At 36.9% G+C, this 22,529-nt stretch overlaps 1 protein-coding gene across 1 annotated transcript in view; it reads left to right on the top strand.

Moving 5' to 3' along the window:
* Nucleotides 1-22,529, top strand: part of TIGIT (T cell immunoreceptor with Ig and ITIM domains) — a 44,556-nt gene that overhangs the window by 12,494 nt on the left and 9,533 nt on the right. The window contains exon 3 of the mRNA XM_053704525.1: nt 19,679-19,770. Within this exon, the coding sequence (XP_053560500.1) occupies nt 19,679-19,770 (92 nt within the window). The remainder of the gene's footprint in view (nt 1-19,678; nt 19,771-22,529) is intronic.

Below are 22,529 nucleotides of genomic sequence, written 5' to 3' on the forward strand. Positions count from 1 at the left end.
CATTTGTGAGATTCTATATTGGAGGGCTTTTAATTTTATCTATTTATTTTTTTGTTTTGCTCTCCAGAGTGAGTTTGAATAAAGATAGGAACATGTATAATTTGTCAAAATGAGTTAAGCCACCCCTCTTTCAAATCAGAATTTTGTGTAATTTTGAATGTATCTAATTATTATTATTATTCTTTATTTATAAAGCGCCGACAGATTCTGCAGCGCTGCCCATGGGTACAAGGATAACAGTACAAGGGAGAAACAATACGATAAGACAAATACAGGGGGAATTGAGGGCCCTATTCCCGTGGGAACTAATACGTGTATGGTTAGATATTTTATATTTGCAGGATGGTGCATAGTGCCAAAAATAATAGATTTTATCTTCTAATTTTAAATGATCAAATGTTATTGAAAAATAATGTTCAGAAGGTAAATTGATGCTAAATGTGGGACAATAAAATATTGGTTTTAAAAAATAAAAAATAATGACTCCCATGCTGGTATTTACTAATCAAGCTATAGATAATGAAACAAAATATGTTTTTTTGCCCATGTGGCTTTTTCCTATATTATGATATTTCTGCAAACTAAAGTTATTTTCTAAAAATGCTTGGTCTGCTGAACAAATTAGGAATAATTTGTGTGGGTACCTCACATAATTTAATTTTAAAAAGTATGAGGGCCAAACAATTAAAACAACTCTAGCTCAGGTTTGTCTTAGCACCTATGGCCACGGGCATCCGCAGAAGTATTTTCCAGGGTAAAATGTGCCAAGACAAAAAAAATTAAACTAATATGAACATATATGTTTAGATAGATAGATAGATGATAGATAGATAGCAAAAATAAAACATATATATATATATATATATTTATATATGTATATGCTTATATAGACAGACAGACAGACAGATAGATAGATTAATAGATAGAAAGATGATAGACAGATATTTAAAGTCAGGGGTTGAAAATTATCCCACGTTACTAGTCCCATGAAAATGCTTATGCTAAACTTTAATATATATATATATATATAGTCAATTCCATAGAAAGGCACTCACTGGCGTTCATGCAATAAATTTCTTTATTCGTGACATTTCGGGGAGTTTAACCCCTTCCTCAGACCACAGAGAACATAATAAAAGTTACAGACTTTCCCCATCTTATATTTCACACCGTGCAGTGAATGTCCAAAGTGAGGATGCGACCGGCGTTCCACTGGCGCAACTGCGCATGCGCCAACGGTCCGTGATGGCATCCCACCCGGGCCAAACTAAAAAGCAAAGTCATCAGAGTTACATTGCGGCTGCACAAAAACCCAGAGTGTATACAGCTGTCACGTATTCCACACCGCTAGCAGCTAACCTAACATCATGATTACAACATTGTTCTGATACAAGTGACTGAATAAACAGTTAAGAATAGACTATGTTACAAAACTTATGTCCTCTGCATGCACATATACAACGTATAAATAAATTATCGTCTTAATAGTGTTAGCATTCCTTATATTACGGATCGCTCAGCTTATACACCATATATACTATTGCCCATGATCTTTAACTTACATATATCTTCAAATAGTGAGGTCATTCCTAATATGTTATGGGAAACCAGATCATCAGTTTCATACAAGCATATCAATCTACCCTAACCACTTGCATCAACTCTTGTTACTTAGGTGCAGTTCATCATGCACATCTCTTCTAATATTTAAACACTATTAGATATTTAGACACTATTGCGCCCTATACAGATATACATCAGATACTTGGTCTAGACTATATCAAGCATAATTATGACCACCTAAGGCTAAGTTGTGTAAATCTATCAACGCTACTTATATGTATATGGTGCTACGTATGAACTTAGATCATAACCTTCCAAACCCCGCTCTTTACTACCTCTATGCGTGTCCTCTATTCTATATGTAAGGGCCACTTAATTAGCAATCTCTTACACAAAATATGTATATCTTAAACACATAGGTAAAGTCACTGTCTTTTACAAGAAGCTCATCCTGATAAATATATCCTAATTATGATATTATACCATATCAAAATTACATGATACCTTGGTTATTTCTGAAGTCCTAAATGGTCCCCACTTGTCAATTATTCAATATTCCTGGCTACATATACAGAGGTCCACTTTGACTAATTAGTCTTATATCATGATAACCCATATGATAGCCACATCTAACGCCATAGATCACAATGTTAATTAGTCACATCAAATAATAGTGGTGAATAATTTGATTTTTACAAGTGTACAAGTACAAATAAACTAGTGGTCACATTCAGGATTATCAATTAAGTTCATTACATTACATGTACAAAATCTTAACACCACTTAGAGGAAACATTGTAGATCCATGTTCGTATTCAATCCCCTAGGTATTAGGGTTTGCAAGGTAAATATCCTTGTCATTGAAGAAACTGCACAGGTACTAAAACAGTGTGAAACTGAATTGCAGGCATTTGAGAATACCCAGATGCATATACTAACACAGAACAAGGATGAAAATTGGCTTGATAGTCTGAAAAAGCAGATTGAAGAATATGAGAAAAAACTAGTGAGCTTTAAGGAAAGTAAATTGGAGGCAGTCATTGCTGACTACAGAGAAAAGAGGGTTTATAAGTGGACACTGGGTTCTGAAGATAGAAGAGCTATGAGACCCTGCAGACAAAGAGCCCAGAAACCACGCAATTTAACTACTGTGGATAGCTCTGACCAGAGTTCAGGCAATGAAGTACAACACACAGCAATGATCCCACAACACACAGCAATGATCCCACAAATAACTAACTATGGCATGACAACTCGCTCAAAAAACGAGGCAGGCAGTTCACAAGAAGGGGGAGGCAAGGCAGAAAGAGGTCGGGGGAGACCACCACGACAGTGGAGGAGGCGGTACTGATAAACAACAGTAATATCATAAATCTCAGTGACCACCAGCTCACTGAAATGGAGGAGAGGATCCTACAAAAAGGACTTACTTTTGTGCCTACCACAACCACTGATAATTTTGATCCCCACATTGATATTTTTTCTATTTTTCAATAGAACTTTAAAATTGAAAGAATATTTCAAAGATACAGATATGGGACAAGTTCAGAGGGAAGAGTACTTTCGACCTCAAAAGCACGAATGCCAGTATTAGAACTTTTTTTAAGAATGCTAACAGAACAAATCTATGAATCTTGCAACAATCACAAGGCAGAGGTTAGAAAGGATCTAACGGCACTCGAATGGCAGGCACTGGATGCACTAAAGAAAAATCCTAATATAGTCATCCGGGAAGCTGATAAGGGTGGTGCCCTTATCCTGATGAACTATGAGGATTACCAACAAGAGATCATGGGACAATTATCTGACATTAAGACCTATAGGAAATTACCAGGGGATTCCACCAAGATATTTAAGGAACGGATTGATGGATATATAACAACGATTATGGATATCGGCTACATTAGCCCGGCCAATAAAGCCTTTTTGGTGGTAGAATTTCCAGTAACACCGATCATCTACACTTTGCCAAAGATTCATAAGAATCCAACAAAACCCCCAGGACGCCCCATCATCTCAACAAGAGGATCACTGTTACAAACAGTAGCCAGTTTTGTGGATAGCTTTCTCCAACCTTTGGTACTCAATGTACCTTCATTTTTACTGGATTCAATTGAATTGATCAAACTATTGAAAGAAGAACAAAATGTGAGAGATGAGAATATTCTTGTCACACTTGATGTTACGAGCCTTTATACAGTTATTCCCCATGAAGGAGGCTTAGCAGTAAAACTCAGCCATTTGAACCAATATCCATACATTGGCCCACCTCCAGAGGTGCTAATTCAGTTGTTAGAATACTGCCTCATCTTAAACTTTTTCAAATTTGAGCAGAAATACTACTTGCAGACAGCAGGGACGGCGATGGGGTACGCGAACCGATATATGTCGGAATTCGAAAACAGAAGGACGGAATGCTTCAAGGATCCAAGGATCCGTCTCTTTAGGCGGTAAATTGATGACTTGTTTCTAATCTGGTCTGGAACAGAAAAAGAGCTGGAAGACTGGTTTAAGATCTTAAATGAAACCCTTGACAATCTGAAATTTAAGATGACATACTCCAGAACAAGTATTGACTTTCTGGACTTAGGGATCTTTAAAAGAGAACATCATCTGGAGACTACTCTTTTTGGTAAAGTGACGGACATAAATTCCCTACTTAGGGCAGACAGCTGTCACCCTCCAGCATTAAAACGAGCGCTCCCAAAATCCCAGCTGAAGAGAGAACAATTCTCTCAATACACTGAAAACTAAACAACTAATGGACATGAAAAATAAATTCAAGGTTAGGGGCTACCATGAGAAGAATTTAAGCTCTACTATGAATGAGCTAAGGGAACTCACCCAAATGGAGGCATTACAGAAAAACATCAAGGAAGGAACAAAGGAGAAAAGATTAACATTTGTAACTACTTATACGCCAGATAAATGACAGGTACCCTCTATCCTGAAGAAGAATTGGGAAACTGTAAAAAGTGACCAACAACTACCACTGAGACAGTATGAAGTACCAAGAGTACCAAGGTACATGATCATTGAGGACACGCATAGAGGTAGTAAAGGTAGTAAAGAGCAGGGTTTGGAAGGTTATGATCTAAGTTCATACGTAGCACCATATACATATAAGTAGCGTTGATAGATTTACACAACTTAGCCTTAGGTGGTCTAAATATTAGAAGAGATGTGCATGATGAACTGCACCTAAGTAACAAGAGTTGAAGCTAGCGGTTAGGGTGGATTGATATGCTTGTATGAAACTGATGATCTGGTTTCCCATAACATATTAGGAATGACCTCACTATTTGGAGATATGCGTAAGTTAAAGATCGTGGGCAATAGTATATATGGTGTATAAGCTGAGTGATCCGTAATATAAGGAATGCTAACACTATTAAGACGATAATTTATTTATACGTTGTATATATGCATGCAGGGGACATAACTTTTGTAACATAGTCTATTCTTAACTGTTTATTCAGCCACTTGTGTCAGAACAATGTTGTAATCATGATGTTAGGTTAGCTGCTAGCGGTGTGGAATACAATGTGACAGCTGTATACGCTCTGGGTTTTTGTGCAGCCTCAATGTAACTCTGATCACTTTGCTTTTTAGTTTGGCCCAGGTGGGATGCCATCACGGACTGTTGGCGCATGCGCAGTTGCGCCAGTGGAACGCCGGTCGCATCCTCACTTTGGACTTTCACTGCACGGTGTGGGATATAAGATGGGGTAAGTCTGTAACTTTTATTATGTTTTCTGTAGTCTGAGGAAGGGGTTAAACTCCCCGAAATGTCACGAATAAAGAAATGTATTGCATCAACGCCAGTGAGTGACTTTCTATGGAATATATATATATATATATATATATATATAATTTAATTTTTTTGGTATATGTCTTTACGCAGACTTCTAACTTATAAATAAAAATTGAAGTAGCATGTAGTTTTATTTATTAATTTATAGCATTTTGCTTACTTGATCTGTTGCATTTTACAGTTAACACAATAGAACCAACAGGAGTAAGTTAATATATATACAGTATACTGTTTATATAAAACCTAGCACTGCTAACAGTACGTTACCATCAAAATGTACATTTTTGCTCCCAGGTGGTAAATCGCCATAGAACAAGCTAACAAGTTATTGAGCTGGTGTTCGTTCCTGAGAGAGCCATTCTCTTTCTTTATCTGTTTGTAATATGACCCTGGGGATGTCTCCCTATGAACTCGATTCAAAAAATTAATCGGTCAAGATGCGGTTTTCCACGCAAACACTTGCAGGGCAGCCCTCATGGAATTCTATAAAAAGGGTCTGTCCCTAAGAGTGCGAGATGCCTCCCATACAAATAATGAGAGCTCTCTGCTAGGTCAAAGTTCTCAATGGAGGGCAAAGTACAGAGGGGGAAACAATGTGTTTTATCAGATGAATATTACACTTCATACAAATCAAATTATGCTGTTTTCTGTGCACTGTTTCTTAAATTCGCAGTCATTTACATTTTTTTAATTTTCGGGTGAACAATTTCATTATAAATTTTGATGCCCCTTAACAATACAATTTTTTTTCCTGCATATTTTTGTGTGAATGGTTCAATTATTTGTTTTGTATGATTTTTAAATTACGATTTTCATTGGGAACTTTTGTAATGTATGCATCTCCTTCTTATACGAAAATGCAGTATACGCCCTTTTAGGAGACACCCTGTTTTCAGGGAAAAAATGGGGTTTTATAGAATTCCACAAGGGAAATAGAAGGGCTGGCGCATTCATATAGAATCTCACCAGCCCAGGGCCTAAGGGTGATGGAAACCAGACGTGGACTCCTTTCCCAGTGTGCTTAGAGAAATATGGCTGCATCACCCTGACAAGGCCCACAGAAGGAGTTGCTAGGCAGTCTCACTCAGGACATGGCCCATGGCCCTTGATTCTTCTATTCCGAGTTGAGTTCTTGCTGCTATTGGGGTGCAGAATTCCCTGGTGATTCATAATTCTACTGTTTTGCAAGCAAACATGCTGGTGAGATCTGTACTAGATTTCCCTGGGACAGTTTGTCTGTAACTGAGCTGGGAAAGAAGAAAGAGCTGTGGTTTGCTGCATGTTCAGACTGTTGAAATGGAAAATAAATTTGAAGATGGCCATAGAAAGTATTTTTTGTGTCCAGACATTTGTGTAACAAAGAGCATATGATGAGTCTTTCTTCACAGAAGAGTTTGTTATGCTTTGCTATAAGCGGCTTTTGAGTTGGCTGATAATCCTGACCTTAAAGGAATTGATTATTTCCAAGGGAGCCAAAGCCCCCCCCAAAATGGCACTAATTGGCCACATGTATAATCCTTTTGTGGAGGACTGTAAAATTATGGCATGGTTACGGCAATACTGTTCTTATGTTAGTGCACCAGAAAGAATAAAGAATTAGTTTGGTACCTTTAATGGTAAAAGAAGGTTCTTGGTTGAGTTTCACAAGGAAAACATTGGAGAAGTGAAGTCCCACCGACCTTTGCTATTTTTGGCATTATAGGATATTTGTTTTACCCTGGAACGCCCCTTTTTTGTCGAAGATGCCAGCGCTGTGGACATTATAAAGAGTAGTTTTCTCACAAGGTTGAATGTAAGAACTGTGGTGAATTGGAAAATATGTCAGCAGATTGTAGACAGTTCAAGAAGTGCACTTAGCTAGACAATGCCCCAAATACAGACAAGAAATTCTAACCTATGCCCGTGTCTTGGTGGGTTGAGTTGATCCTGTGGCTGAAGAGGGGGAGCAGAAGCCTGAGGAGACAGATTCTTCTTTGGGGGAAGGAGCATCCAGTGATCCTGTGAGGGTATTCTCCATATTGCAGCTGTTTTTGAAGTGTCTGTTGTTCCCGGGATTGAAAATGCTAGAGGACCTGATCTGGCTGTGGCTGAAGGGACTGGGATTATGACTGATGATACTGAAGGGAAACACTCTGTGCTTTCTTCTCAGGGCTGTGACCATATAATTAAGAACAGTACTAGCCCTGAGCACTCTCAGAGCCCTGCGAGTTCAGAGATAATTGCTGACGTTTCAGACTCTTCAGCAGGGGAGCCTGCTTATCTGGAAGCTGCTCAAGTCAGGCAGTTTCAACAGACTCTTGCCAAACCTAAGATGCAATATGAATAGTATTGAGAAAAAAAAAACTAGTGAGAAGAAAAAAAAGTCACTTAAAAAGGAAAATAAATATGTATATGTTGCTGTTTAAACCTTGCAAATATGAAAATATGTCACTAAAAATAGCTTCTCTAAGGGCTAGAATATGAGTGGAGTGGTAGTTTGTGCTCCCATTTTTGTGCTCAGAGAATTGCTCTCATATTATGAGTTGAAAGTGTTTGCAAAGTTGCAATAACAAATAGACTTTGAGAAGAAGAAAATGCAAAATCTCACTCCCCCATAGACTTCAATAGAGCCGAGGAAGTTTAAAAAACACCCACAAGTCATGCAAAGACGTTAATTAAAAGCGCAACATAAGAAGATCATATCGCATATTTCATAATACAATGTTCTAAATATAGTATAATATGTTCTATTTATTCTAAAAGAGATATTAAAATATATTTCTGATGAATTTTTGCACAAATATATATATATATATATATATATATATATATATATACAGCATATACAGTATATCAAGAACATATATGAGTAAGAGAGAAACAAAACAGTATTTTGCTTCAAAAAGACAGGGAATTCAGCACTCTTTTATAAAGGGATACACAGCTCTATAGTAAATATTTATAAAAAATTACTATAGAGCTGTGTATCCCTTTATAAAAGAGTGCTGAATTCCCTGTCTTTTTGAAGCAAAATACTGTTTTGTTTCTCTCTTACTCATATATGTTCTTGATATATTATTTCAAAGGGTCTGCACCAAAAGCCTCTTACTGGCTATAGTTAGGGGCGTATATATAATTATTATTTGTTTACCCCTATCTTTGTCTTTATAGCTCCTGTCTAGCAATTGCTTCCCACTTTGTATTGTGCTTGATACTATATATATATATATATATATATATATATATATATATATATATATACAGTATATATATATACACATGATTATTTATAGGTATATATATATATATATATCTTTCTAAATACTTAGAACATATTTTACTATGTGCAGAACATTGTAATGAATAATATTTACAGTAAATACATATAACACTTTATTAAGTATAAATATTGCATAAATATGCTTTAACATGTTTTCATCTACTTGACTGTAAAGGGCTCCAGCTCTCTATATATGTCTGTATGTGTTTATATGTGTATATATGTCTGTAAATACATATATACACATATAAATACATATGTACACACACATATATTTATATATATATATATATATATATATGGTAACAGATGAAGAGCACTCTCACTTCAAATCCAACTGCCAGGGTGCAAACAGGGAATCAATCATTATAAGCAATGGAATGCACTCACTGGTCTTTTTAAACAAAAGTGTTTTTTAATGTGACATTTCAGGGACCGTATCCCCTTCCTCGTCTGAGGAAGGGGATACGGTCCCCGAAATGTCACATTAAAAAACACATTTGTTTAAAAAGACCAGTGAGTGCATTCCATTGCTTATAATTATATATATATATATATATATATATATATATATATATATACAGTATCTCAAAAAAATTAGTACACCCCTCACATTTTTGTAAATATTTTATTATATCTTTTCATGTGACAACACTGAAAAAATGACACTTTGCTACAATGTAAAGTAGTGAGTGTACAGCCAGTATAACAGTGTAAATTTGCTGTCCCCTCAAAATAACTCAACACGCAGCGATTAGCGATTAATGTCTAAACCGTTGGCAACAAAAGTGAGTACACCCCTAAGTGGAAATGTCCACTTTTTGATATTTTTTAGTTTTATCTAAGAAGAGTAACAACATCTTTTGTCTTCAAGAAGGCTTTTTGTCTTGTGAATTTAAGGAGGCAAAGTGGGCAGTGGTGATTTTAAAATGTAAGGTTAGAACATGTTGTTAGAAAGAGGGTTTTATTACTTGGTTTCAAATTAAGGGGAGTTATTATTAGATTGTAAAATTGATAGGATTGATTTATTTTCTAGTTTAGGATTGTTTTGGGTGGAAGGGGTTTCACAGTTATGGTTGGCAAATTTAATTGTGTATTGTGTGAGGAAGATAGGTAAAGTGTGGGGGAGGGTTCTCTTGACAAGTCAAGTAAAGACTTAAAGGGACACTCAGGTTAAATTACATGTTCATGATTCAGATACATCATGTAATTTTAAACAACTCTCCAATACACTTCCATTAAGAAAAATGTGCACAGTCTTTTATATTTACACTTTTTTAGTCACCAGATCCTACTGAGCATGTGCAAGAATTCACAGACTATACGTATATGCATTTGTGATTGGCTGATTGCTATCACATGGTACAAGGGGAGTGGAAATATACATAACTTTGACATTTGTTATAAAAAAATCTACTACTCATTTGAAGTTCAGACTAAGTGCTATTGCATTGTCTTGTTATCTTGCATTTGTTGATTATGCAAATCTAATGTGTTGACTGGTCCTTTAATTTAAATGTTTGATATATAAGGTCTTAAAGATGCTTTCAGAGTCAGAAAAAACTCTGATAAATGTTTTACTTACTTCACTGAGGATGGGTCAGCAAGGTCTTGTATTGATTTTATTTTTTATTCCAGGAACATCCAAGTAAGCAAGGCCGTATAAGATGACTAAAAGGCCTTTTACAGACCATTTATGTATTGAATGTGAGTTTGATTTGGAAGTGAAAGTGGGGTATGGTAAGGGTGTATGGAAGTTTAATGTGAGTTTGCTAGAAAATGAATGGGTTACTAAGTAGTTTGTTAAGAAGTGCGCATGGATGAGGAAGAGGAAATGGGATTTTAAGAATGTGCTTGATTGGTGGGAATGGGTTAAGGGTGATATTAAGACATTTTTATCAGTATTGGTCGTAAAACAGCTAGAAGGAAAAGGCTGGAGTATGAAAGCTGGCAGATGCTTCTGAGAGAATTGAGAGATTTGGGTGAGCTGTAAGTGATGAATTGGATGAAGCAAAATAAGTTATTATAAGATTTTGTAATGAGAAAGGTAGGAAGATTCTGATGAAGACAAGGATAGATGCATGTGAGAAAGATGAGAAATGTTTTAGATTTTTCTGTAAAAAAGTGTTTGCTGAGAAAGAAGGTATTATAGGTGTTTTGGATGGGTCTGGTAAGGAAGTTAGTGGTAAATATGATATTTTGAACATTTTATGCTAATCTGTATGGAGAGAAAGCTTTGGATAAAGCTGTGATACATGATGTATTGAATGAGAAAGAGGTGACCGTGTAGGAAGAGCATTCTTGTTTTTTTGGAAAGGGAATTATGTTTAAAAGAATTAGGAGAAAAAATTAAAAACCAGAGGAAGAGCTGGCTTGCCTGTGGATTTTTATTGTATATTTTTAGATGTGATTGGTGAAAATGTTTTAGAGTTTTGCAAATTAATTTTTGAGAAAAACTAAATATCTGAGTAAAGGAGAGAGTAATTACTTTGTTGTATAAGAAAGGTGAGAAAAAGGATGTAAGTAACTGGAGACTCATTTCCTTGTTGAATGTAGACTATAAAGTGATTGCAAAGGAAGTGGCAGACATAACTAAGAATGTGATTGATAAAATTGTGGGTGAGGAACAAGTGTGTGCTGTGTCTGACAGATTGCAGAGTGTCTGATTTGTCTGCAAGATGTTATATGGTACAACTAGAGGAGGTATAGAAGGTCAACAGAGTCCAGCACACTGGTACCTGAATGCACACTGCCAGGGAGACTGTAATCCCACAATCTGCAAAACATCACAAAGGTGATATTATTTATGCTGCTGCACCTTTGTGATTTTTTTTTACAACTAGAGGTATAAGCAATCTGTTATGGTGGCTAAGATTGACTTTGAAAAAACACATGATAGAGTTGCTCATGAGTTTATGTCTGGAGTTCTAGCAAAAGTAGGCTTACCTAGGAAGATGGTTGGGTGTGCAAGATGTTCATATGATTCAATTGTAAAGTATGTATTAAGTCTGGGGTCAGACAAGGTTGTCCTTTGTCCCCTGTGCTTTTCATTTGTGTAACTGAGCAACTGAGATTAAGACGTGATAAAATTATTAGATATAAGGAGGCAGATGTTTGAAAGTTTGGGGCTCTATGGATGATGTTACTATGGTTTGTAAGAATCAAGTAGCTTTAAGTAGAGCTAAAGTTCAGATTGAGTGTTTTGTATGGTAAGTGGATATAGGGGGAATTGTGATAAATGTGCTGTGAAAGCATTTGGTGATTGGAAAGCTTTGGAGTTAAGTGGTTGGTCTTTGCAGAACGGTGCTTTTGAAGTGCTTAACGCATTAGGTGAGTGGAGATATTTGGAGTGGTTGGCCTTTGCAGAACGGTGCTTTTGAAGTGCTTGGTATTAAATTTAATAATAACTTGAATGGGTATGAAAGTTGGCAAAATGTGTATGTGAAAGTAAAGGGAATTTTTTTTTGGTCTTGCAGCTATTTTCGTTTGGAAGGAAAAGTGTTATTTGTAATTGCTGTGTTGATCCTGATTTTTTTTAATGCTAATAATGTTTTCACAGTTCCTGACAATAGTTTGAGGAAAATTGTGAGAACGGTGTTTGTATTTTTCCTGAGTTCTGGTATGGAAAAATTGAGTAGGAAAAAGATAATACATGTGAAAGACAAAGGAGGAAAGAATATGCCTGGAATTGAGAACATTTTGATTCTCCTGTATGTAAGTGTGTGTATACAGCTAAGCATGACAGATAGTATGGTAGGATGTATGGTGCAGTATGGTGCAGGTGGTGTGTTGTGAAGGTTTGGTTTGTGCGTAAGAAATAACAGGAGTGTTTTGAGTTACCATGGTTTTATGTATCAGTTGGTGGGCTTTTCAAAAGATATGTTGTGTGATAGTAAGAAAGTGATGGAAATTTAGTGGGCTAGAGAGCAGCTGAATATAATTGGTGGACTGACTAAGACTCAGGGTGTGCAGGTATGGAAGAATGTGATTGATAAAGCTTTGGTTAATAGGCAGAAGGATGTGGCATGGATGGCAGTTGCATGGGTGTTTGCCAAATAGGGAGTTTCTGAGAAGGAGAAGATTGTCCAAGGGATGTGGTCAAGTGGAAAATCTATTTCATGTGATGTGGAGTTGTGAGTATGCTAAAAATGCATGGAAAGCACTTGCTAAGATGATTATGGGTTTGATTACGTATGAAATGATTATGTTTGGTTTGTGGGGCTAAATGTAGCCACCAATCAGCAAGCGTTATCCAGGGTGCTTAACCAAAAATGGACCGGGTCCTAAGCTTTCATTCCTGCTTTTTCAAATAAAGATACAAAGAGAATGAAGAAGATTTGATGACAGGAGTAAATTAGAAAATTGCTTAAAATTGCATGCTCTATCTGAATTTATTCAAATGTTTCGGCCCTCATGTGGGCCTTTGTCAAGGTTCGAAACATTACCCACACTTCCTTTCTTTTATACCCCCAAACCCCAAAAAAATACAAATTCTCACCCACTAATACAGTTCATTGTACGCCATCTAGTGGTATTAGTTCAAGTAGCATCCTTTGCTTTAATTGCTTTTATTACTTTTCTGTTACATTTTCTTGCTAGAAAGACCAGAGTATAAATAAGTTACCATTTGCAAAATATGTCATTAATCCAGTGTCGCAATCATATTATAATTATATACAATTTAATAAATCACCCAAATAAAATGATTTATTCACATAAGCATACTACTTACTTAAGTATGATATAAAGTAAACATGTTAGGGACAAATACGTATTTAATGTATGGCTGCGTGAAAATGTGTCCCCTAAAATTAGGTTATCACATGTGACACATCCATAACACCGATATATCCCTGGCTTTTTTATCAGGAAATTTGATACTTTTCTTTCATATTTATCCACTGTGTTTGTCTGTACTATCATTTCCTTAATACTCCAACATCTTATGAGAAAATGGGAGTAAGAGTGACTAGTGGTGAAAGCGATCATCTGCCTGTAAAATGTTCCACTAACAAAATATAGCCTATTTTCAGAATCCTTTTCACTCTTTTCTTGTGTTGCTGTCCCTCTCAATATCTGTTCCTTTCTCTCCTCCAGAAGGTCCTGTCTGTGAGTATACTGTTTGCCTTCTGCTTAGGACCAACTTCCCTTTTATACCACTACTTATAAACTGATGTCCTATGAACTTTTTGCATTTTCTATACTTCCCACTCATGCATTGTATTACAGGATTTGAGATACACGCTGTAATTTTTCCTTTTTTATCTATCTATCTATCTATCTATCTATCATCTATCTATCTATCTATCTATCTATCTATCTATCTATCTATCTATCTATATACAAAACATGGAAGTCCTAGTGCAGAGTTTAAGATCACTGGTATCCACCTTCTAGCACATGTTAAGAGGGTCTGACCATATATAACAGTGAGGTGATAGTGCAGAGCTTAAAGGGAGACTAAACCCAAAATTTTTCTTTTTTTTTATTCAGGTAGATAATTCAATTTTAAACAACACTCCAATTTCTTCTATTATTTAACTTGCTTTATTCTTTAGCTATCCTTTGTTGAAGAAATAGAAATGCACATGGGTGAGTCAATCACACGAGGCATCTACATGCAGCCACCAATCAGCAGCTACTGAGCCTATCTAGATATCCTTTTCAGCAAAGGATATTAAGAGAACTAAGCAAATTAGATAATAGAAGTAAATTAGAAAGTTATTTAAAATTACATCCTCTTTCTAAATCATGAAAGAAAAAAAATTGGGTTTCATGTCCCTTTAAGATCACTGGTAAACAGTGCATTCCCCTACCTGTGTAAAGAGTCAGAAAATACTCCTAGCTACCTTCTCCAGTGTGTACAAGGGGTTCAGAGTGTCATACACACATAGGGGCCCATTTAACAAGCTCCGTAGGGAGCTTGTGGGCCAGTGTTTCTGGCGAGTCTTCAGACTCGCCAGAAACAGCAGTTATGAAGCAGCGGTCTTTAGAGCAGGTGGACAGACATCGCCGCAATTCAACCCGATCGAGTACGATCGGGTTGATTGACACCCCCTTGCTGGCGGCCCATTGTTCGCGAGTCTGCAGGGGGCGGCGTTGCACCAGCAGCTCTTGTGAGCTGCTGGTGCAATGCTGAATACGGAGAGCGTATTTCTCTCCGTATTCAGCGATGTCTGGCGGACCTGATCCGCACTGTCGGATCAGGTCCGCCAGACATTGTTAAATAGGGGCCAATGCATTCCCTGCCTGGGACACAAATGCACACAGCATGGAGGAGGGGGCGTAACCTTATGCAAAACTTTCTGCCTTCCAGAAAGCTCACTCCTAACCACTATACAATGCATCCTGGGAATTGGAGTCCAAAACTGCAGTGGCACAATCAGGACCGCCACTAGAAATGTTGGGGCTCCTTACTTAACCATTGATCAGGCCCTCCCCCTCCTTTGACATGTGCAATTTTTGACCAAGTGACAAAAGTATATGCACTTTATTCTTAAGTGTAGTCAAACTTGGAAATGTTTTAAAGGTAGTAACACACAAACACACAGACAATCTTTACACTGAAACACACACAGATAAGGATTCACATATAGACACGCAAAGAAACACAAACACACTCAGACACAGACACACACACAGACACTCAGCACTTGTTTACATTGATCTGACAAGTAATGAGGTAGACTACAGTTTTGTCAAAAAAGGAGATTTACAAAACAAAATATGGAGTTATGATTATCTTTTTGTCAAGGAAGATGCCAACTATATGATGACAACAGCATGCAGTGGCTGAAAGGAAGGGCCCTGAACTGCCTAAACAATCATTTAAAGGTTAAATGGTGGATTGGTAGCTCCCAGAAAGGTCACATTAGTCTCAAAGTCTGTAGAAAGATGTGAACAATCAGTAGTAAGGTAAAAATGTCCTAAAAAGGAACAGACAATGGACACACACACACAAACACAAACTTGCACATACACCCTATCAAACACCCACAGAGAAAGCCTTAGAAAACACACAAAGACATACACACTCACAGACTCCCACAGAAAACACACAAAGACATACACATACACACTCTCACTGAGACATCCACAGAAAATGCACAAAGACATACACACACACACCCTCACAGAGATACCCATAGAAAACACACAGACATATACACACACCCTCACAGAGACACCCACAGAAAACACACAGACAAATACACACACCCTCACAGAAACACCCACAGAAAATAGACATATGCACACACAATTACAGAGACACCCACAGAAAACACAGACATATGCACACACCCTCACAGAGACACCCACAGAAAACACACAGATATATCCACACACCCTCATAGAGACATCCACAGAAAACACACAGACATACATACACACACACACCCTCACAGAGACACCCACAGAAAATACACAATGACACACATAAACCCTCACAGAGACATCCACAGAAAATGCACAAAGAAATACGTACATACCCTCACATAGACATCCATAGAAAATGCACAGAGACATACACACACACACACACACACAGAAAATGCACAGACATATGCACACACCCTCACAGAGACATCCACAGAAAACAGACAAAGACATACGCACACACCCTCACAGAGAGACCCACAGAAAATGCACAGATATACAAACACACCCTCACAGAGACACCCACAGAAAACACAGACATACATAACTCTCACACAGACATCCACAGAAAACACACAGACATACGTACACACCTTCTTTGAGACACCCACAGAAAATGCACAAAGACATAAACACACACCCTCATAGAGACACCCACAGAAAACACAGACATACATACATGCACACACATCCTCACAGAGACATCCACAGAAAACACACAAAGACATACACACACACACCCTCACAGAGGCACCCACAGAAAATACACAAGACATATGCACACACCCTCACAAAGACATCCACAGAAAATGCACAAAGATATACACACACACCCTCACAGAGACATCCACAGCAAATGCACAAAGATATACACACACACCCTCACAGAGACACCCACAGAAAATGCACAAATACATATGTACACACCCTCACAGACATCCACAGAAAACACACAAAGACATACGCACACACCCTCACAGAGACATCCAACGAAAATGCACAAAGACATACACAGACCCTCACAGAGACACCCACAGAAAAAATGCACAAAGACAGACACACACACCCTCACAGAGCGACCCACAGAAAAAAATACATACACACCCACAGAAACAGACACAAGAGGTAAAATGTCTGCACATTGTCATCCCCTAAATCAACAGTGTGTGACATGCATGATAAAAAATAGCAAAAAGTAAGAGATCAAATTTTAAAGAATCATATTTGTAAATGTGCAAACAAAAATACTTCTGTGAATTCAAAATTGTACATTAACATTAATGATCTGTCAGAATGGGTAGATGAAGAAAAGTACTTTTAAAAGGTTGACATATTTGGGTCCCCCCCATTTTCCCAAACCAAGAGCACCACTTCAAATCTGGTTTACAAATGTTCCCATCTGTCAGCTGTACTTATGGATTTTGAAAATGCTGTACTCTATATAGTCTTGCTGGAACCATAAGCTGTGCACTCAGTCTCATACCATTAGATTTGGTTAAATGCAGGATTTAGGCTTGTTTGTATGCATTCCAAAATTAAGTCAGCTGTAGTGTAAACTGAAGAGTGTTAAGTTAACCTGTCTCATTTCAAACACTGAGCATTTTTAGCCTGAGAGTATAACATTTTATACAGATGTAAAAATCTTAGATAAAATGCCTCCTGGCATCTGGAAAGTCCTTGCATAAATGGGCAGTAAACTGGAATGTAATTAAAAAAATATATATAAATAAAAAAAATCATATTTGCCAAGAGGGCACCTACTATTTGTGTATTGAGGATTAAACATTTGTGCATGGTTTCAAATATAGAATTTCTACAGCATTGTCAAATAATCATAACTACAATGCTGCATATTGCAAAAAAAAATGAATTTTTATGGACCCCTGGCCCCACCATACAACTATCACACTGAAGTTACAACCCGAAATTAAACAAAGAAATAAAAAACATTTACTAAGTCCTACCTCCTCGGCAAATGAAAGTGATCTGCCGTCTTACTCAGGCATACAATGTACAAACTGAAGTGCCAAGTCTGTCTCACACTGTGCATAGTGGTTTAGTGCACACTCAGAAATCTTTTCAAATGCTAATGCTTTACTCCTTGTAATGACATTTCCTGCACTCAATAGCACTCTGCTGTAGAGCCCTCTTGTGGCTGCCAAAATGTAAAAAATATAATAATAATTGTTATGCTTGCCTCATTGGACCCCCTGGCCCAGTGGGCCCCTGACAGGAGTCACGCCTTTCACCCGTCACGCCTTTCACCCCCTGATGGCGGCCCTGTACACAATATCGAGAGTGAAACAGAGAACAATAAATTACAGAATGCTATGTAACTCCCGGAATACTGTGCTTCTCTCACTAAAACTGAGTTACATTCAGAGGGACGCGTACATTTAATTGTCTTTTTCTGCAGTTTGTACTCCAGATGGGGAGGCAAATCCATGGGGGGAGAAATGCCCCATTCCCCCCCCCTTGTGGATGCCCATGTGTATGGCCTATTACTGCTTTTTACAAATTTATTTAAACAATTCTTGGTTCAATTGTATTTTGATTCATAGGGCCCCAAACTGAGGCTGCAGTTTTGGGGCCCATGCATTGCGGGCTTACTCAAGTAGGCCTGAAACACTAGTTAAGTCACTGCAGTCTTTAGAAAAATACATTAATCTGCATAATAAAAAAACTTAAACTTTTTTTTCATTAAAACTTTATTCCAATTAATGTAATGCAAATTTAAAGGGACACTCAAGTCAAAATAAACTTTAATGATTCAGATAGAGCAGCAATTTTAAACAACTTTCCAATTTACTTCCATTAACAAAATGTGCACAGTATTTTTATATTTTCACTTTTTGAGTCACCAGCTCCTACTGAGCATGTGCAAGAACTCACAAAATATACGTACAGTATATGCATTTGTGATTGGCTGATGGCTGTCACATGATAAAGGAGTAGACATAACTTTGAAATTTTTTCAGAAAAATATCCACTACTCATTTGAAGTTCAGACTAAGGGGCCGAATTATCAAGCTCTGAACGGAGCTTGATGCCCCGTGTTTCTGGCAGGCCTTCAGGCTCGCTGGAAACACAAGTGCTATAAGTGCTATTGTTTTGTCTTTTTATTATGTATTTCTTGATTGTTCAAATCTACTGTATTTACTGGTTCTTTAAATCACTTTAGAATGTGGTTTTGTATTTTATAATTAAATACTGTAAAAAGAGGTAAGGTTTCAAATGGTTACGAAAAGGAGGTGGAAAAATATTTGTTCCCTATACCGGCTTAGGTCTTCCGCAGATTGGAGTGCAATGCAACAGAAGACTTGCTTACAGTTCAGTATGAGATACACTTGTGAATTAGTACAGCCATTTCAATACCAGCAAAGTTATTTACATAAAGTTTTAAATAAAACTTGTATTTGAAAACACATGCTATTTTATTGATGTTTAGGGGTCAATTTATCAAGCACCTTACGGAGCTTGATGCCCCTTATTTCGGCTCGCCGGAAACAGAAGTTATGAAGCAGAGGTCTAAAGACCGCTGCTACATAACTTGTCCGCCTGCTCTGATGCGGCGGACAGAAATCAACCCGATCGAATATGATCGGGTTGATTGACACCCCTGCTAGCGGACGATTGGCCTCAAATCGGCAGGGGGCGGTATTGCATCAGCAGTTTACAAGAACTACTGGTTCAATGATAAATGTAGACAGCGTATGCTGTCGACATTTATTTATCGATGTGCTGCGGACCCCTTAGTGTTTATTTTTAAATATCATGTCTGTTTTAGAAGATTTTACAGTGGTGCTGGTCACCCTCAGAATGAGGTCTAAAAGCAAGATTCATGTAAAGTGTGACTCTAACCAAGGTATATTTTCCTTCTCTAGCGACAGACTTCTGGTGGAATTCAGGCCTTTACATCTGTATATTGCCTGCTGCACTCCTGGTTATCGGAACTGTTGGGTTCTTCTGCTCCAAGGTAAGAAAGGATGGTGAGGTGTCAGTCACACAGTACATAGAGTGCCATACTGTACCCTGAGAAAGGTGATGTGTCAGTCACACACAACACAAAGTGCCATACTGTATCCTGAGAAAGGTGATGTGTCAGTCACACACAACACAAAGTGCCATACTGTATCCTGAGAAAGGTGATGTGTCAGTCACACAGTACACAGGGTGCCATACTGTACTGTACCCTGAGGAAGGTGATGTGTCAGTCACACAGTAGACAGAGTGCCATACTGTACTGTACCCTGAGGAAGGTGATGTGTCAGTTACACACTACACAAAGTGCCATACTGTACTGTACCCTGAGGAATGTGATGTGTCAGTCACACACTACACAAAGTGCCATACTGTATCCTGAGGAATGTGATGTGTCAGTCACACACTACACAAAGTGCCATACTGTACTGAACCCTGAGGAAGGTGATGTGTCAGTCACACAGTAGACAAAGTGCCATACTGTGCCCTGAGGAAGGTGTTATATCAGTCACACAGTACACAGGGTGCCATACTGTACTGTACCCAGTAGACAAAGTACCATACTGTACTGTACCCTACTGAAGGTGATGTTTCAGTCACACAGTAGACAAAGTGCCATAATGTACCCTGATGTCAGTATATACCAGGGTTATAATACAATGTATTTGTTATTATTCTTTAAAACAAACCCCCTATTAAAATGTATATATGAAACAATTGATATTAATAATTATTCCTAAATTCTTTAGATTAGTTAAGATTTATATACACATTGCAATATATTTATAGAAACCAGACTATGAATCAAATTATACACGCTTAGGCTGTTATAATATTCTATACAACAGATCATAAAAATATACCTTTAAAATGAACTTTACTCACAATGAATTGCATTAAAATACCACCCACAATAAAATACCATAGTATGGACCGTTAGCTTAACAGTGTTTAGTTAAACAAAATAACAAGATACTTTACCAAAATCTTACTGGATTTCAATAGATTTAAGATAACTTTCAGACAAGTATAATTAAGTAACTTAGCCCACAAATGATTCTATATAATTTCAATTAAACACACCAGAAATTATATATATTATTAATGCAAACAGCCAATGTATGTGACTAGCTAAGACTACACAGGACTATGGATATAAGCATAAAATACAAAGTGCCCTTTTAAAATTATTAACTTCAATTTCTGAAGCAATAATAAATGTATTTGCTTTAAAATGTTAAATTATAGTCACTGCCATACGTTACCACATAACCAAATGATTATTCAGTTTCCAAAATGTCTTGTGGGTCATCTAAGAAGGATTTATCCACTATGTGCAGAGGTACAGGTCTCAAAATTGTTAATATTCCTTTGTTCAAGAAAGTGTCCCAAAATGGCAAGGAATATACTTGGCCCAAAGCCTATGTATTTTCCTCTCCAAAAATGCTTCTTTGAGTCTGTGTCTGTCCTTTGTCTACTGTGTGCGTGGGTCTTTATTAAAAAAAATAAAGAATCCCTCCTCCTTTTCTTTAATCATTCCCACAAGAATTGGATAGGCCCTTACCGATGCTTGTCTGTGATTCGCTCTTAACAGAGCTGAGCATTGATTGGTTATTTGGTTTGGCATATGTTTTAAACAGTCAATTCGTTTTTCTGCCATACCATTTCTCAACTATTGGTGGCAGCAGATAACCAGAATTGCAGTCTCACTATCAATACTGCTACAGTTAATACAGTTCTTACATATATTTTTATCAAATGCCTATTTTTTATATAATTTTAATCTCCTACTAGTTTTAATAATTATATGTTCCATATATGGTCCATTTAATATATATTTCAAGATTAAGCATGGATAAATTCTACTTATAATTTCTTAAAAATGCATTTAAAAATCCTATTTTCTATGAAAAGATTTAAAAAGTTTATAATACCTTCATCATGGACTCAATTACTTTATCAGTTATCATCTTAATATCACATACATACCTTGAGATCAGCAATCAGATGTCATTTCACATAATTATATTTATATTGGACTACTATCCCATATCAATATAAATTATGCATATCTGTATATCTCTTGCTAAGTGTCTAGAAACATATGATATTATTTACAGCACCAATTATATATGTACTTATTAGATGCCTGAAAAATATAAGAATATGTTATCCATTTTGAAGCAAGTTGTTTAAACATTGACATTGATTATATAGCTACTTTTTAAGTTCAACAAATACTTATCTAATATGTTACTGTGAGGCATTTCTTCTCAGGATATATATATATATATATATATATTTATACAGTCTGAGTATCAATTAAATCTTTGAGAATTATACAGTTCATATAGATGAATTTTTAACTTCTCTTTTTAACACCAAGATTTACATTTTTATATGCTTTCAACACTCATAGGGTTAAACATGTCTCTCTGTTTTCTCCTGCTATTTTTCATTGAGATGTACGTTTGAGCTTTGTGTATTTGAAACTCAGTAGGGGACACTTAACACTTCGATAATAAGGGCTATCTCCTCTGAGTATGTTTGTATATTCAGATATCAGTTCAAACTAAGTGACTGCTTTTTTCAGGTAGGGATAAACTCTTTACACAGGCCTCCTTTGAAATGGATAATTGTGAAATTCTGGCTTGTAATGTGTATTCTAGTCACAGCGGGGGGGGGGGGGGGGGGGTTGTGTTACCCAGTCCAAACCATCTGGCAGAAATAACTGTAATTTATAGGAAATAAAAC

The sequence above is a fragment of the Bombina bombina genome, chromosome 3, assembly GCF_027579735.1.
Source record: "Bombina bombina isolate aBomBom1 chromosome 3, aBomBom1.pri, whole genome shotgun sequence".
Taxonomy (NCBI): Eukaryota; Metazoa; Chordata; class Amphibia; order Anura; family Bombinatoridae; genus Bombina; species Bombina bombina.